Source organism: Medicago sativa, chromosome 2, assembly GCF_051527215.1.
Source record: "Medicago sativa cultivar Bolivia chromosome 2, Bolivia_mono, whole genome shotgun sequence".
Lineage (NCBI taxonomy): Eukaryota > Viridiplantae > Streptophyta > Magnoliopsida > Fabales > Fabaceae > Medicago > Medicago sativa.
Genome location: NC_140750.1, coordinates 16618327 through 16635698, shown reverse-complemented (window position 1 = coordinate 16635698; position 17372 = coordinate 16618327). Strand labels below are relative to the sequence as shown.

At 34.1% G+C, this 17372-nt stretch overlaps 2 protein-coding genes across 4 annotated transcripts; one reads left to right on the top strand and one right to left on the bottom strand.

The window, feature by feature from the left end:
• The first annotated feature begins 695 nt into the window (after positions 1 to 695).
• LOC146945010 (homeobox-leucine zipper protein ATHB-14-like) lies at positions 696 to 5992 on the top strand. The gene is made up of 18 exons (XM_085743387.1): positions 696 to 1104; positions 1827 to 1986; positions 2143 to 2255; positions 2358 to 2448; positions 2543 to 2638; positions 2734 to 2847; positions 2951 to 3034; positions 3118 to 3273; positions 3360 to 3434; positions 3514 to 3620; positions 3768 to 3954; positions 4059 to 4247; positions 4338 to 4418; positions 4524 to 4658; positions 4763 to 5079; positions 5169 to 5280; positions 5364 to 5513; positions 5619 to 5992. Exons 1-18 carry the CDS (start codon positions 908 to 910, stop codon positions 5763 to 5765), a joined length of 2511 nt encoding a protein of 836 aa, XP_085599513.1. The 5' UTR covers positions 696 to 907; the 3' UTR covers positions 5766 to 5992.
• A 5048-nt stretch (positions 5993 to 11040) lies between these two features.
• On the bottom strand, positions 11041 to 16862 carry LOC146945009 (uncharacterized). 3 transcript variants are annotated; one of them, XM_085743372.1, is made up of 9 exons: positions 16083 to 16862; positions 15906 to 15969; positions 15240 to 15343; positions 14348 to 14464; positions 13435 to 13799; positions 13202 to 13352; positions 12809 to 13084; positions 12614 to 12721; positions 11041 to 11655 (listed from the first exon to the last, which is right to left on the bottom strand). In XM_085743372.1, exons 5-9 carry the CDS (start codon positions 13797 to 13799, stop codon positions 11278 to 11280), a joined length of 1278 nt encoding a protein of 425 aa, XP_085599498.1. In that variant the 5' UTR covers positions 14348 to 14464; positions 15240 to 15343; positions 15906 to 15969; positions 16083 to 16862; the 3' UTR covers positions 11041 to 11277. The 3 variants fall into 3 exon arrangements, with proteins under 3 accessions (XP_085599498.1, XP_085599497.1, XP_085599499.1); XM_085743371.1 differs by having other exon boundaries at positions 15280 to 15343; XM_085743373.1 differs by lacking the exon at positions 15240 to 15343.
• Between the last annotated feature and the right edge of the window lie 510 nt (positions 16863 to 17372).

Genomic DNA, 17372 nt, shown 5'->3' with positions numbered 1-17372 from the left:
AGCATATTTGTTGATACCAAACACAAACTTTATTTGATTCAATATTAAATAATTTCAAAAAAAAAATCCAATTTAAATTAAACACTCAATAAAATAACTTTTTATAACAAAGTTTTTTTTTTAAGAGATAAAAAGCTATTACTACTACTACATTAAATAGTAGAGTCTAGTATAGTACTCCCTCCGGTCTCAAATATAAGAAAAGATTCCTTTTTTAGATTCATTGAGTAGTTAATGTATGTGGTCTATATTGTAAAGCAGATACATTAATTATTCAATGAACCTAAAAAATGAATCTTTTCTTATATTTGAGACCGGAGGGAGTAGTATTACTCATAAATATACTCCCTCCGTTTCAAAATGAGTGTCGTTTTAGGTGTTTACACACATATTAAGAAATGGAATGATTAAGAGAAAGAGAATGGTTATTTTACCAAATTATCCTTATTAACTATTGGTTAGTTTCAAAAGTAATACTTTGAAAGTAGTGTGCAGAGTATTGATTGGAGGGTACAATTGAAAAGAAAAAGTTATTATTGCATTGGAAACTGAAAGCGACACTCATTTTGAAACAAATTTTTTTGGTTAAAGCGACACTCATTTTGAAACAGAGGGAGTATATTGCATTGTTTTTCTACATATACATAGGCAAATACATAGATAAAACCACACACTACTCTCCTTCACTGTTTCTTGTTCCATCCCATCTCTCTCTGCCAACACCTTCTCTCTTTGTTTTCTCTCTACCTTACCACCTTCAACCTCACCATTTTCTATGAAAGAGAGTGGAGGCTCTCTTGGTCAAGAGAGCCTGCAGAGTGAAGAAGAAGAACCAAACTAGCTTCATCATTTTCACAATCTTTCTTAGCTTTTTTCATATAAAAAAACTTTCTTTTTTCCTTTAACAATGGCACTTTCTATGCATAAAGAAATGGATGCTGGTAAATATGTAAGGTACACTCCTGAACAAGTTGAAGCTTTGGAGAGAGTTTATTCAGAATGTCCTAAGCCTAGTTCTTTGAGAAGACAACAACTCATTAGAGAATGTCCTATCCTTTCTAACATTGAACCTAAACAGATCAAAGTTTGGTTTCAAAACCGAAGGTAAACTTTTCAGTTTTCAACAATGTTAAAGTTTTTGTTCTTTTTTGTTTTGTTTTGTTTTCATGAAGCTTTTTTGTTTGAAAAAATGTTTTCACTTTTTGGTTGGTTGGTTACCATTTTTTTTTTGTCATTATGAAAGAAAGGAACTTTGAATGAAAATAACTTGTGGGGTTTGTGTTTTTTTGTTTGTTTTAGTCTTTTTTTGTTCAAACCCTTTGAATATTTTGTAACATTTATAGATAAAAGAAAGAACTTTGAAGGAAATAACTTGTGGGGTGTTTGGTTTAGTCCTTTTTTTGTTCATTCTTTCAATAATTAGTAACAATTCTAGATTAAGAAAAAAAGAACTTTGTGGAGAATGATGGGGTGTGTTTTTGTTTGTTTTAGTCTTTTTTTGTTCAACCCTTTTAAAATTTAGTAACATTTATTTATAGATAAATATTGGTTCATGTTGATGTGAAACAAAACATTAATGCTTGGTTTTTGGTTAAACATTATTAGTCCAAAAATGTGCTTTTGAAATTATTGTTATTTGTTTCTCCAGTGATGTTATTAACCCCTTTGGCATTTAAATTTCTTGTATATCATGTTCTTTATTTTTAGATGTAGTTTTCTGCATTTAATGGTGAATGTGGTTTCTGCATAATGGCTTCCAAGTTATTTTACTTGATTATTTTATATGTATTTTTTGCTTACAATATTTTTGCTGAATTGTTGTGTAGATGCCGTGAGAAGCAAAGAAAGGAAGCTTCACGTTTACAGACAGTGAATAGGAAGTTGTCTGCAATGAACAAGCTCTTGATGGAAGAGAATGACCGTCTGCAGAAGCAAGTTTCTCATCTGGTGTATGAAAATGGATACATGAAGCAACAGATTCATACTGTGAGTGTGAGATACTACTCATTTTTGTTTTTTTATTGTTATATTGTTTATGCTTTTATTGTTTCAATGTTCATTGAATGCATTAAAAATATTTGTTGTTAAAAGTTAAGAAGTAATCATTGATTATTCACATGCCAACTTTTTCTTTTTGAATAGGCTTCTGCTGCAACTACCACAGACAATAGCTGTGATTCTGTGGTAATGAGTGGTCAAAACCAACAGCAAAACCCAACTCAGCGTCCTCAAAGGGATGCAAACAACCCAGCTGGGTTAGTAACACCTTTTTTTTTGTTGCATTGTGTAATAGTTTATGTTATGTTATTCATTTTAATTTAATGTTGACATAATTTATTGTTTTAATGTTCTATTAGTCTTCTCGCCGTGGCTGAGGAGACCCTGGCAGAGTTCCTATCTAAGGCTACCGGAACTGCTGTCGACTGGGTGCAGATGATTGGGATGAAGGTATCATATAATGATAACGATGACCTATTGAACAATTTTATGGTTGTTTGTTGATGTTAGTGTCTTAACATTCAATTTTAATGTCTTTGTGTAGCCTGGTCCGGAATCTATTGGCATCGTTGCTGTTTCCCGCAACTCTAGTGGGATAGCGGCGCGAGCCTGCGGCCTTGTGAGTCTAGAGCCCACTAAGGTATTATTTTGTTGTTGATTTGTTTCCTCCTTGCTGTTGAACAATGAAATTGTGATTACTTTTTAATAACTTGTCTGTGTTTACTTTTGTCTTAGGTTGCCGAGATTCTTAAAGATAGACTGTCATGGTATCGTGACTGCCGATGCGTTGATGTATTGAGTATTGTTCCCACTGGTGGTGGTGGTACAATAGAGCTTATGTACATGCAGGTCCTAATTTATTCTACAAAAGAAATCAAAATGCAGTTTCTATTTCTGTTGACTTGTATTTAATTTGTTAGTTTTGCTGATGTATCTTTTTTTCTGTTATTAGACGTATGCGCCTACAACTTTGGCTGCAGCACGAGACTTTTGGACACTGAGATATACTACAAGTTTGGAAGATGGAAGTCTTGTGGTACTAAGAAGAACCTATCATTTTATTATTACAATTGAGATTTTTAGAACAGTCTTAATTTATTGAAATGATTATGCTGGCAGATATGTGAGAGATCGTTGAATGCTTCTACTGGTGGCCCTACAGGGCCTTCTCCGTCAAATTTTGTGAGAGCTGAAATGCTTCCTAGTGGTTTCCTTATTAGACCTTGCGAGGGGGGTGGATCCATTATTCATATTGTTGATCACGTTGATTTAGATGTAAGGGACATGTTTAATTTCAAATTTGTTTTGTAACTTAATGTTGTTGAACTTTTCTGACTTCGGTATTTAACATTTTTTTTCAGGTTTGGAGTGTCCCTGAAGTTCTGAGGCCCCTCTATGAATCGTCAAAAATCTTGGCTCAGAAATTGACTATTGCTGTAAGATTGATTATATAGATGTTACACAACTAATCATGTCAAAGTTAATTTCTAATTCATTTTAAACTCCACTTTGCAGGCATTGCAACACATAAAACAGATAGCACAAGAATCCAGTGGAGAAATTCAGTATGGTGGCGGGCGCCAACCAGCTGTTTTGAGAACTTTTAGTCAGAGACTTTGCAGGTAGGGACCTAACATGCTGCCACGATTCAATGCGGCATTTGGCATTTGAATTATTCACTTGATGTGATTTAGTTGAAGCCAATTTATTATTCATACTCTCACCTAATTCTAACTCACTCTATCTTCCTTGACACCTTTCATTTTCAGGGGGTTCAATGATGCTGTGAATGGATTTGTCGATGACGGTTGGTCGTTGCTGGGAAATGATGGTGTTGAAGACGTAACAATTGCTGTAAACTCGTCTCCAAACAAGTTTTTGGGGTCCAACTATTCATCAATGTTCCCAACATTTGGAGGTGGTGTCTTGTGTGCCAAGGCATCAATGCTACTGCAGGTATTGTCTCTTAGCAAATATTTTCATCAGCTATATGTCACTTAGCAGTTCCTCCTAATAACCAACTTGTTGAGATCTTTCTGAATTTTGTTTATTTATCACAGAATGTTCCTCCTGCTTTGCTTGTTCGATTTTTGAGGGAGCATCGATCAGAATGGGCTGATTATGGCGTTGATGCCTACTCTGCTACTTGTCTCAAGTCTAGCCCCTATGCAGTTCCGTGTCCAAGACCCGGTGGCTTTCCCAGCAGCCAGGTCATTTTACCTCTTGCTCCTACGATCGAGCACGAAGAGGTAATGTTCGTAACTATTTACTGACCTTCAGTATTTTGTATTTGCATAATATTATTATGTGCTTATTTGCGGTATGTTGCATTGGTGCAGTTCCTGGAGGTAGTTCGTATAGAGGGACATGCATTCTCCCCAGAAGATGTTGCACTGGCACGTGATATGTATCTTTTGCAGGTAAATTTGTGCGAATGTTTCATTTTTGTATATTTTGAAGTAGTAAGGTATAGACAGTTCTTGAAATGATTTTAAATTACCTTCTGTGTATGAAACTTGTTGCAGCTTTGCAGTGGAATTGATGAAAATTCAATTGGAGCATGTGCTCAACTTGTGTTTGCCCCTATAGATGAATCCTTTGCAGATGATGCCCTCTTATTGCCTTCTGGTTTTCGAGTTATTCCCTTGGATCCTAAATCAGTTAAGTATCATTTATCAACTACCACTGCATTAATTTAATGAAACATACTCGCAAAAATATTACTCCTGAAACATATGTTGATGTATTGAATTCTGCATCGCAGGACGGTCCAACCACATCAAGAACATTGGATTTACTTGAAGGATCTAGTAATGCTCGTCCATCTGGTGAAGGTGCTGGTTCAAACGGATACAACCTTAGGTCGGTCCTTACAATTGCATTCCAATTTACCTTTGAGAATCACTTGCGCGACAATGTGGCTTCCATGGCTCGCCAGTATGTGCGTAGTGTTGTGGCATCAGTTCAGAGGGTTGCCATGGCAATTGCGCCCTCTCGGCCAGGTACTCAGCTTGGGCCAAAGTCTCTTCCTGGTTCGCCAGAAGCTCATGCTTTGGCACGATGGATATCTAGAAGCTACAGGTTTGTTTACAAATATCTTATTTTACTAATTAGCGCTCTCAATTCTCAAATGTGCTTCGTCTTATTCTATATGTTGTTGTCTTTTTCAGGATGCACACTGGTGCCGAGCTTTTTAGAGTTGAGTCCGCAGCGAGTGATGCAATATTGAGACAACTTTGGCACCATTCTGATGCAATTATGTGCTGTTCTGTAAAAACAAATGTAATAACTGGATTTGCTCTTTATCTTGTGTTCTTTAAAATCTCCTTTTAGTATTCTTCTGACTTTTGAGAATATTATTGCAGGCATCTCCAATATTCACCTTTTCAAACCAGGCTGGACTAGACATGCTTGAAACTACTCTAGTTGCTCTTCAAGATATTATGCTTGATAAAGTTCTTGATGAAGCTGGCAGGAAGATTCTTTGCTCTGAGTTCTCCAAGATTATGCAACAGGTAATTATTATTATTTATATATATAAATTTATGCAATTTAATTTGAACATGGAATTTTTTGAATAACTTTAGGATTTTAATGTTAATCTGTTGTTATTTTTCCAGGGTTATGCATCTCTGCCAGGAGGGATTTGTGTATCAAGTATGAATAGGCCAGTGTCTTATGAGCAAGCCATTGCATGGAAAGTTCTTAATGATGATGATGCCAATCACTGCTTAGCTTTCATGTTCATCAACTGGTCCTTTGTCTGATGGAGAAACCATAATCAAGATACTTAACTTTATATCTATATTATATTATATGAAGATATATATTAAGTTATTTTCAGTACTTCAACTACCTGATACTATCCAAGACAGTTGTACTAATTTTCAGCTTTGTTTTATGTGCCTTTTGAACTATTCTAATGCTCCTCTATGACTATATATATAAGTATCCTTTAAATATTTAAAATGCAAGTTTTATTTTGGGTTTCTTATATTTTTTTTGCAATGTGATAGTGTGACCATATGTATGTAGACACATAGTAGGATGTAACCAAGGATATCATCATTGTGTTTTGCTTGCTTCTAAAGCAAAAATCAAAAAATTGAGTTTTGGTTTTGTTTTAGCCAATAAGGGCATGAGAATTGCATATTTTAACTTTGCCTAGTGTTATGAAATTAGATCTATACGATATGTTGTCTTTTATTTTCAACTTTCAAGACATCATTCTACTTTTGTGCTGTACTTTATATAGTAACATCATTCTAGTTGTATTCAAATTTTGATTTTAATTTGACATTGTTTTTATGATGGTATGTGTTGATATGATTAATTAATTTTGGAAATAGGGTGTAGAGTTGGTAAGGAATTGCTAGCTGTAAAAACCAAAGTTGAAGTGTAAAAGTATGGTCAAGCAGCTAGCTATCTACACCTAAACATCCATAGATATAATTAAGAGGTCTAAGCTTAAATATGAAGCTAATTTAGCTTAGCATACCAAATGGTATTATGATATATTTAACCAATATGTATAGATTTTCCATTGATTATGATATGTTTCCTATAAAAGTAATTTGTTGAATGGGTTAAAAATGATTGAAGGTTTTTCATTTGAGAGATGAAATTGCACTTTTCGAATTGAAGGTACTGCTCAAAACACTTACAATTTTGAGTATAGAATGCTAATTTAGTCAAGATAATAATAATTGTTGGGAACAAGATCTAAACCTATTGATGGAAGAAAAAGTACAAAGGTTGATGAAGAGCAACATATGCTCAAATTCTGCAAGAGAATTAAATATTGTGATTTTTTCTTGGTGAATGAAATTAAATATTATGATGATGACGTGCAAGAGGGGGTTTAATTTGTGGCCTGTGGAAAGATTATGTTGGTCTCATAGGAAACCAACAACCACCTTGAAGATTTTATTTTGGGTAATAGTCAATAAGTTGTCACCATAGTCTATTAACGTATCAAAATTTTAAAATAGTCTTGATCGTATAATTTGTTAGTCAAAATAGTCTCTAACATTGAAATAGTAACGCTGACATAACTTTGTTCATTCAGAGGCTGATATGACAGTAATTAAGTATTTATAAGGACTTGCATGACTAATATGACAATATTAACGAGAATTTTTAACTTAAATTACTACTTTGATTATCATCATGCACATCAGAGACTATTTTAAAATTTCGATACATTAAATGATATTATGACTATTCATTACACATTTAGTGACCAAAATAACTATTACTCCCTCCGTCCCGGAATAACTGACCTATTTTCTAAAAAAAAGTGTCCCAAAATAACTGACTCATTTCAATTTTCAATACAACTTTCATCATTCCCAATACAATATAACACTAAATAATACTACTTTTATCATTCCCAATACAATATATTCCACTTTCCCCTTTATTTATACACTTTTCTTAATCTGTGTGAAAAACCAAAGTAGGTCAATTAAACCGGGACGGAGGGAGTACTCTTTTATTTTACATAACTTGGAGTAAGACATTGTAACTCATAGAAAACGTAAAAATAAGAGTGTTTATTGAGTAATGCTTACCTCAAGGTAGAACTTGGATTATTAGAGTTATCCCCTAAGAAGCGGAGAGTTAATGTAAAAAGATGATCTCTCCGTCCCAAATTAATTGAGCCCGTGACTCATTTCACACTTATTAAAAAAATGTATAAATAAAGGGAAAGTGGAATATATTGAATTGGGAACGATGAAAGCAGTATTAATTAGAGTTATAAAGGGGAAAAAGTGGAATATATTGAATTGGAAATGATGAAAGTAGTACTCCCTCCGTCCCGAATTAATTGAGCCCTTGGCTCATTTCATGCTTATTAAGAAAAATGTATAAATAAAGGGGAAAGTGGAATATATTGTATTGGGAATGATGAAAGTAGTACTATTAATTAGCGTTATACTCCATCCGGTCCTCTTTATAAGAGAAATTTTGGTCAACAAAAGTTAATGTATCTGGTTAAAAAATTGGACCAAATACATCCACTTTTGTTGACCCAAATTTCTCTTATAAATAGGACCGCAGAGAGTAAAAGGGAAAAAGTGGAATATATTGAATTGGGAATGATAAAAGTAGTATTAAAAATTGAAATGACTCAGTTATTTTGGGACACTTTTTTTTAGTAAATGACTCAGTTAATCCGGAACGAACGGAGTATTGAAAATTGAAATGATTCAGTTATTTTGGGACACTTTTTTTGATAAATGACTCTGTTAATCTGGGACGGAGGGAGTAATAATTTTTACTAGGTAGTATACTACGGTGGCCGGTTTCAGTTTTGAGGGGTCTCTTCTTCCTTTGTGGACTGTAGTTATGGGAATTGAATTAGGTGAATAGAGATCTGTGGGACGCACAGAATCTCCCTTAAAAATTAGAGAATAGAGAGGAAATATATATGGTCAAGAGGTGACGACATAGTTTCTGTTTGATTCATCACAAGACTGTATATCTGTCAAATTCTGACCTTATCCAAGGGATCCTGTCCCTCTCTGCATGCTATGCTCTATGCTGCCACTTTTTTTCATCTATATTTACCACTAACGCTGAATAGCCAATGTCTTTTATATCACTTTTATATAGTAGTATCAGTATTAATATTACTACTACTATAACTATACTCCCTATACTGTTAATCTTTAATTTATGGCTTCATTTTAATTTATATATAAAAAAGGAAGCAGAAACAATCATGTGAGGAGCAGGCCCCACACGTGTATTAGCACCCTCTCTTTGATGACATGGATTGTTTTGCACAGTTGCCATTTTCCAATTCAAGCTGCTCATGTCGCTGCTAGGGCTGTCTATCAATTGTCTATCATGTTCTTCTATACTTGGATTGCATTCCAGAGTTACTGATTCACTTATTACCTATATTTTCTTCTTCTTCTATAGCTGTATAATATAAAATATTGTATAAATTGAAATTTTGAAAATAATTCATTGCAAATTAAATTACATTGTTAGAGCTTATCGTTTCAGATGTACATTATTAAATATTAACTAATAAAATCGTTAGTTTTTTAAATTATTTTTTATGTATGATTATGTTGTGTGTGCCTTAAAATCGTACCCGGCAAAGATTGAAATTTTGAAAAATTGTACAAGGTAGCTCAATTCGCAAGGCTATGTAATGAGGGGCGCAAGGCTTAATAATCATCCTTGGAAGACCATTTCTTGCAGCCTGGCCCGCAAGGTTATGGTCAATGGGGCCCTGAAAATTGCTTTTCTCCCTTTCGTTTTTCTCATTTTCTTAATTCAGTGTGAGTCACTCCATCCGGTCACATTCATAAGCAACTTTTGCTTTTTTAGATTCATTGAATAAATGACGTATCTAGACTATATTATGTTTCAGATACATCATTTATTTAATGAATTTGAAAAGGCAAAAGTTGCTTATAAATGTGACTAGAGGGAGTAACTCATGCTCGGCACTTTTCAGTGCGAGTTAACTCACTTTTAATATCGGTTTAATCACTTTTTAAGTCGGATTAACCGATTTTAAAATTGTCTGTGTGAGTTAACTTTCGCGAAAAAATGCCGAATGTGAGTTAATTCACGTTGAATTAAGGAAATGAACAATTTTAAAAGGAAGAAGAGCAATTTTCCCAGGCGATAGGGACCGTTGGCAGTTGGCTGCAAGGCTGCTTTGATGGGCAACAAGGCGATTTGCTCGAAATTTGAATCACTAGTTAAACATTCTTCATATTTATTGTGTAGTCTTAACAAAATTAAAGAGAGATTTTATAAGAAATTTAGAGGCTAGAAGTTTAGTGTCTTTGGTTGAGATTTTTTACTTGAAAAAATATTTCATACACCTTGGGTAGTAACATCTCATTAGAAAAAAGAAATTTCAAAATTCTCTTTCTTGCTTCCTCTTAGGATCTATGTGTGGGTTTCAGTGACTTGATAAATTGGTTGAAATTGTTGATTCTTACGAGAATTTTTTTAGGAAATTTAGAAGCTAAAAGTTGAATGTCTTTGGGTGAGATTCTTGAGTTGAAAAACATTTCATACACCTTAGGTAGTAAGATCTCATTAGAAGAAAGATCAAAATTTTCTCTTAGGATCTCTGAGTGGGTTTTAGTGACTTGATAAATAGGTAGAAATTAGGGATTCTTCTTTGAGAGCTCTGGGACCTTATTTATTGTAACTTATTTATATCACTCATTTCATAGTGGATTCGAGAGCCACTCTATCCCAAATACATGTCTTTTTGGGTCGGACTCAATTAACAAGCATCGATTTGTTGTTCCTTTATTCTCTTATCTCTATTCTTTGTTTATGATTATGGATTTGTTTTGCTCATGTTACTAGGTATGTTGTTATTGTTGTTAGAGACAATTTGGTTATTGGTTTTTCATCGATAATTGTTTCATACATCTATGATGAAGTTGGACCCCCATGGTTTGAAGTTGGACATCGAGATGATAGATAAGGCAAAAATGTGTCATTGTTTCACTACTAGAAAAATCAATTTTAGAGAGGGTACAAATCCCTCACTAAACTACCAGAATTCCCTCGCAAACTAATTTAGTGACGGATTTAGTGACGACCGGTAATCCCTTAAGAATTTTGGCCTTGCTAAATATTAGTGAGGGATTTTGGTTTCCGTCCCTAATTGATACGGATACAATCCCTCACTAAGTATATAAATCCGTCACTAAATATGAACCAGAAATGAGCTGAAATTTGGACAAATCCGTCAGTAATTAGTGAGGGATTCTTGTTCCCTCTCTAATAGTGAGGGACTAGTCCATCATTATTTAGCATTATTTCCGTCACTAATTAATGACGGATTGGTTTTCCCTCTCAGATTGTGAAGGCATATTTCATCACTAATTGTGATGAAACTGAATTCCCTCACTAATTGAAACAGAAATTTATGTTCAATTTCCTACCAGATTTCATTAATTAATTATATTAATATTTTAACTACATTTACTATATTAAACCATATAGAACATGTTGGAAATTATAAATATGCAATAAAAAACACTTGATAAATTGTCTTCATACCCATCACAGACATTCATCACCATAAAAGTCACAAGGAAAATGTCAATAAGTTTACAACCATTGTTCAACTCTCAAAATACATAAAGAGTCATAAGGAAACTCTCAAAATAAGGTTCATAATAAATGCTTAAAACATTTTTAATGGTACTAGAAGTAGCACATTAGCTAATTTTGCAACCAAGCTATCAAAATAACCATATATTATACATATTATATATCTATATATCAAGTAGATGGAGGTGGAGGTGGATGTAGATGACCTTGAGAAACCATTTCCATCAATTTAGTCATTTGCTCCCTAAGAAAACGTGAATCTTCCTGCGATGCACGAATCAACTCCTCATGAGCCTTCAATTTCTCTTTAAGTGATGCGTTTTCAGCCCTCATTTGTTCAAATTCAGATTGTAAGATGCCGTCAGATCTGGAAGATCTAGACGGCTTATATTTCCCTGCTATCGGGCCCAAACCATATATACGACCCTTCTTATTTACTCCTCCAACAACATCTAAGAAGATAATGTTGTCACTTTCATGTCTAGAAACATCATCCCCTAGTGCCTCCTCATGTGAATCCCTCTCAATAATTCTTTTTTCAAACTCATCCTGCAAATTAATAATATTTTACTAACAAGTAATAATTTCATACTTCATTCAGTCAACATAAACAACTTTTTTTTAAAAAAAATATTGAATACATGAATAATTCCAAGTAAGTATATGAAATATTTTGATAACTATTCTCCCCTGGTCTTAAACAGAGTACTTTGTCAACTTTGTCACCTGATAACTATATGAAATGTTGGCCTAAAACCTTATCTTTTTTTTGAAATGGCAAATATTATTCTCGACAAGTCCGTGCAAGAAGCACTAAAAGACTCGCGGTAAAAGAGAAAAATACAATAAGATGCCGCGATTAAACGGGACATCAAAACAAAGAATAAAACCCCAAGAAAAACCACAGAAACATGTTGTGAGGCCGACGTATACAAGCCATAAACTGCCAGCATACTCCTGCCTCACACCCAAACCGGCCACCAAGAACCACACCAGCTAAACAACAAAGTGCTGTAACAACAGAAGCTGCCAGTTCAGCATAGAAACTAGCTCAGCAAAAACTCCCTAAGAGGCAGCAGGGAAAAAAGGGGAGGGACTCAGCTGAAGGCCTCACAAATAGCCAGCACAGACCGCTATACCAGCAAGAAAACAGCAGCTAACAGCGGCCCAGACTACTGATTTTTACCCGGTATGCTATCCTAAAAACTTATACTGTGTTCACTGCTTGCCTATATCAGTTTCGCAGAAGCATCAAACAAACTAACATTATGATATATCTTTTTGTCAAGACAATTAATTATTTTTCTCAATCTGCTTCTAAAACATACACTTACAGACTGCTACATATCTGCTTAACAATTAGCCTCAGTGCAGAACCTCCATAAAAATAGCATCAGTGTATAACTAGTTCCCAACAACTAGCATCAGTGAACAATTATTTCAGCAATATCCCAACAAAATAGACTAAATATTCATCGTTCAATAAGGTCATGAAGTAATAACTTACAGCAATATCCTTTGATTTTGAGGAAACCCACTTGCTTGGATCACCTTTCAATTTGTGTGTGTATTCAAATATTTCCCAAGATGTTGGAGTCACTTCTGGAGATGTTTTCTAAAAACAAAACGGATCAATCAATTTTAATTGAAATTAAAATGCTTAACCTAACAAATACAATTAAACTCAAATTCAATTACTTACTATTCTCTTAGAAATCTCAAATGTTGGAATCGACCCTCCAGTGTGGAGTGGAGCATCAGAAGATTTTCTGTTTTTGCTGTTAGTTTGTGCCTTGCTTTTCCATTCATCCTCACTCCATTTTTCATCCAATTTCTTACGCATTTCAACTGGAATCCAATCACCATCATCTTCCCCTGTTCTGACCCTATACATTGCACTTGAGTATAACTGAGAGGCTTTATGGTCAAATGACTTCTTAATCTCTCCATTAAGTTCAGGTAGCCACTTAAACTTCCTCTACAATATAAAAAATATAGGTTAATAATAGAATAAAGCAATATATTGAGAATAATCTACATGAAAAAAATAAATATAACTAGTAAGATACGTAAATATTCATGAATACTTTCATACATTAAACTCTCTAAACCACATTGCAATCACACTATGTTTCCCGTTTTTTTTTTCTTCAGCCTTTAGTTCTCCATACGTTGTCCAACATCCATCAAACTTTTGCTTCATAATTTTTGTTATCGCACGTGTAGGCGCAATAGGAGGGTCAAACCTATTAAAACAATATTGAAGAAATTGTAAGATACGAGTATGATATATTTAAAGTTAAAGGACAAAAAGTAATAAAAGCATACGTGCTCTCTGGTCCTGGACGAATCCAAATACGATCATCAAGAGGGTCCTCACTCCCACTGTTTGGAGATGAATCCACATCATTTGATGATACATGTGGATCAGCAGCAGATGCATTAGATGATGGGATTTGTGGCAAGCTTGTTGATTGAGAAATGGGAGGGCTAGGAGTAGAGTGGGGAACTTGTGTATTTGTTGTTGTATGAGATGTGGAAGGATTTGTTGCTTGCCCAACAATAGAGTGTGATGGAGTAGTGGCAGCCATACCTCTCCCAGATGAAAGTGTGGTACCCCTAACTCCCCTACCTCTACTGATACCTCTACCAGTACCTCTTCCTCCACCCGCCAGAGTATCATTTCCTGCCATCTATATATACATATAAAAAAACATATTTGATTAACACATCAAAATCTGGACACATCTAAAAAACATACAACGCGGATGTCAGAAAGTTCAATTGTTATTTGTAAGAAAAGCTTCTTATCATGACGGTATGAGTATTTTGATCCAGAAATCAACATTTACTTGATGCATCATTTACAATAGAAATAATAAATAAATCTAAATTTCAAACTTTGATCACAACTTTCAAACGAAATGACAGCTTGTTTTATGATAATAGTAAAAGACCAAGGTAGTTTTCAATTAGATCTTGGCTAGTAGCACCAAACATGAAAGGTGAAGAAGGAAAATAAAGTAATTAGCAATATTCAGCTATAGCTATAGAAAATATCCTACATATTAAAATTTTAAGCATATTGCTTGAACCAAATTGTAAACATAAGGTAGTCAAGTTTAGCCAAACTAATGCTCTTTACCTTTAAAACAAGGGAAAAAGTAAAAATAATATGATATGACTAAAAAAGAAGCAAAGTCAGAGAGAAAAACACAATAATATGACTAATGCTCTTTACCTTAAGAAAGAAATTTGCTCCTGCCACAAGAAAATTCCTTTAATCTTTGTTGTCAAGACTAACACCAAGTATTTCTTTGAAAAGGTTGGTATACTTGTATGCTCCACCTCCAATAGCCTTCATCACAAAATTAATGCATTAGTCTAGTACCTCATAGCATCAAAGCGGAAGACATACGGAAAAGGGGTCAAAATTAACCATTTTGATAGCTTTCTAAAATAGATAATGTTACAATTAGATATTTTATTTTGAACAGTAATCATATTAACAGCCAAAAATCCTCTCAAGCAGAGAAAGATCATGCGAAACTGAACCATAACACAGGCCCTGAACATGAAAACACTGCAGGGAAAAAAACGCAAACAGCAACTCCTACAACTACTGTCAACTGCTGCTAACAGAAGAAGCAAAATACCAATAACAGAAGGCGAAAAAAACAGGCCTAGCCAATGCGCACAGGCTGAAGGCAGCAGCCCCACCCTTACCCCCACAAAAACACCTAGAAAACTAACTCTCCCTATGTTACAATTAGATATATTAATACCAATAACAAATGAAATGAACAGAAAAGCCATCGACGTTGGTTTTTAATTACGAGAGGGCAGAGGAGATCAGATATCATTTTTACTGTTGAATTGATAGAAAATATCACATAAGATTAATCACTCTTTAAGGCTCCCTGCACAAAATATCACAGAAAATATCACATAGTCATACATACTCCTTTTCTATTGTCCATTTTTTAAGAACTTTGTTATCATTCATCTTTTTTTTTTTTTTTTAAACAGAAATATTATTAAGGCTCCCTGCACAAGACAAACGAAGGAGACCAAAACTGCGATACAAGGTGTCGTATATAGGCGGCACCGCAACACCCACAGAAAAACAGAACCTGAATAAAAAAGGCCACGCAACTGACAGAAAACACTAACAGAAACTGTGAGGAAACAAAAGCACAAAATCCCCAACCGAAGTAGCAGCACACAAAGCCAGTACCTGCAAAAACAAAGCACAAGACTTCTATCAACACTACAAAACGGTTAGCAGCACCTAAAAGACAGTCATGCTAATATGTGATGTGAGGATAGATTTCAAGAGCATCGTCTTCATATGACTTAGACAGTAAAAGCAAAGTACATAACTCCAAATGTTAGCCATGTAAAACAATGAAAACAAATATCACAAGTAAAAAAATCATACAACATCATCCAAGAAAGGTTGTAAGAATATCCTATTGACCTCAAATGTTCTGAATTTATATAACATAATCTAAAATTTACAAACCCTATAACTCTAAATGTTTTCAACAACATACCATATAACAGAAAAATTTGAACCCAAAATCCAAATGTAAGGTCCCCTTCCCTTCATTTCAACAAGCTTTACTTCAAATATGGCCATGATAAAGATAACAGTGAATATATAAATTAAAACAACATCAGAAAAATAATTATCACAAACATTAACTTCACTGAAGAGAAAAACTATAAAAAAAATATTAAAAAAATAGTAAAATAATAAATAAATAAATAAATTCTAAGATTGAGAGAGAGGTTACCGTGATGATTTTGGGAGTCAGATTTAGTTTAGATCTACAAATTCAGCTTCAAATTTAGAAGAATCTACAAATTGAACATATATATTAGAAAAATTAGCTTCAAAATCAGAAGTGATGAGAATGGGGAGAAATTTCAAATTGAAACCCTAACAAAGAGAAGAAATCGCTGAAACTGACCGATGATATTTTGGACTGAGAAGGAGAGAGCTTGCGATTCAGAACTGAGAATGGAAAGAGCTTGCAATTGGGAAAATTTGTTCTCTGAGTCGATTCAGTTATATGATATTTGGAAAGAGCTTGATATTTGTTCTAAGAGAGTGATTCAGTTTTGAGAGAGTAGATTGGGAAAATTTGTTCATCTGAGAGAAGAGTGAATGAACGTTTGGGGAAAATTTTGGGTTAATTTTATTTTAGGGTTTGGATTCATCTTGAGTTTTTGGGACTGAGAAGTTTTGAAGATGAGTGTTTGGGTTTGTGAGTATTGAGTTCATCTTGAGTTTGTGGGTATAAAATTTGTGGGATAATTATTTTGGGGTTTGTGAGCCAAAAAAAGAGGGGGAATATTTCAGTATGAGAGGAGGGAAACCAAAACGTGAAAAGAAATGAGGGGGAAATAATTTAGTTTTGGCTAATGAATTTAGTGAGACTTTTAGTGAGGGATACCTTAGATAGAGATATGTAATTGATATTAGTGAGGGTTTTAGTGAGGGATACATTAGATAGGGATAAAGTCCATGACAAATTTCGTAACAAACATTCAACTAATGAATTTAGTGAGGGATTTATTGACGGAATTTTTGTGACGGAATTTTTGTGAGGGATATTTAGACAATTCCGTTACTAATGTTTGGCAACTCAACTTTTATGAAAAATACAAAAATCCGTCCCTAAATCCGTCACTATTAGTGAGGGATTGTGTTCCCTCCCTAAAATCCGTCTCTAAATCGCTTTTTTCTAGTAGTGTTTTATGTCTCAATGATAAGGTATTGAGGGAGTTGCGAATGAGACAAAACACGGCATCGATATAGTCCAAATTAGAGTCGTTGTATATGATGAAGTCAATCAATCGTAGACAATTTTATGAAGCAACAACATTGCTCATTTAGGAAAAGAACGCTATATTATCTTTACCATCGCCATTTACAATAGCGATTTTAAATCGCTATAAATGACCCGGAAAAAAAAAAACACTATCTATGACCATTTATGGGTTAATGAACCAGTCACTCGATTAATCATGCATGTTAAAACCAAACTCGAACCATCAACCATATCACATTTAACACTGTTACTTAGCGGACTATATGCATGTCAAACAATAAAAATAGGCACGTAGAAAGAAAAAAATCCGATTCATTCTGATAAAATTATGTATTTTTACCTTAAAGTAGTTTGAGAGTACGTTAGGAGCTTTCCCTACGAAGCTCCACATCACATCTCACCTTATATCTTTTTTTTTTTTTTTTT

What these genes read in the sequence shown, in the direction of transcription:
- LOC146945010 (XM_085743387.1), top strand. Translation starts at nt 908, where the DNA reads ATGGCACTTTCTATGCATAAAGAAATGGATGCTGGTAAATATGTAAGG. An exon ending in GATGCAAACAACCCAGCTGG is followed by an intron (nt 2,256 to 2,357) that starts GTTAGTAACACC and finishes ATGTTCTATTAG; the next exon opens with TCTTCTCGCCGTGGCTGAGG. An exon ending in TGGATATCTAGAAGCTACAG is followed by an intron (nt 5,080 to 5,168) that starts GTTTGTTTACAA and finishes TGTCTTTTTCAG; the next exon opens with GATGCACACTGGTGCCGAGC.
- LOC146945009 (XM_085743372.1), bottom strand. Translation starts at nt 13,799, where the DNA reads ATGGCAGGAAATGATACTCTGGCGGGTGGAGGAAGAGGTACTGGTAGA. An exon ending in TTGAGATTTCTAAGAGAATA is followed by an intron (nt 12,722 to 12,808) that starts GTAAGTAATTGA and finishes TTTTGTTTTTAG; the next exon opens with AAAACATCTCCAGAAGTGAC. An exon ending in CAAAATCAAAGGATATTGCT is followed by an intron (nt 11,656 to 12,613) that starts GTAAGTTATTAC and finishes ATTAATTTGCAG; the next exon opens with GATGAGTTTGAAAAAAGAAT.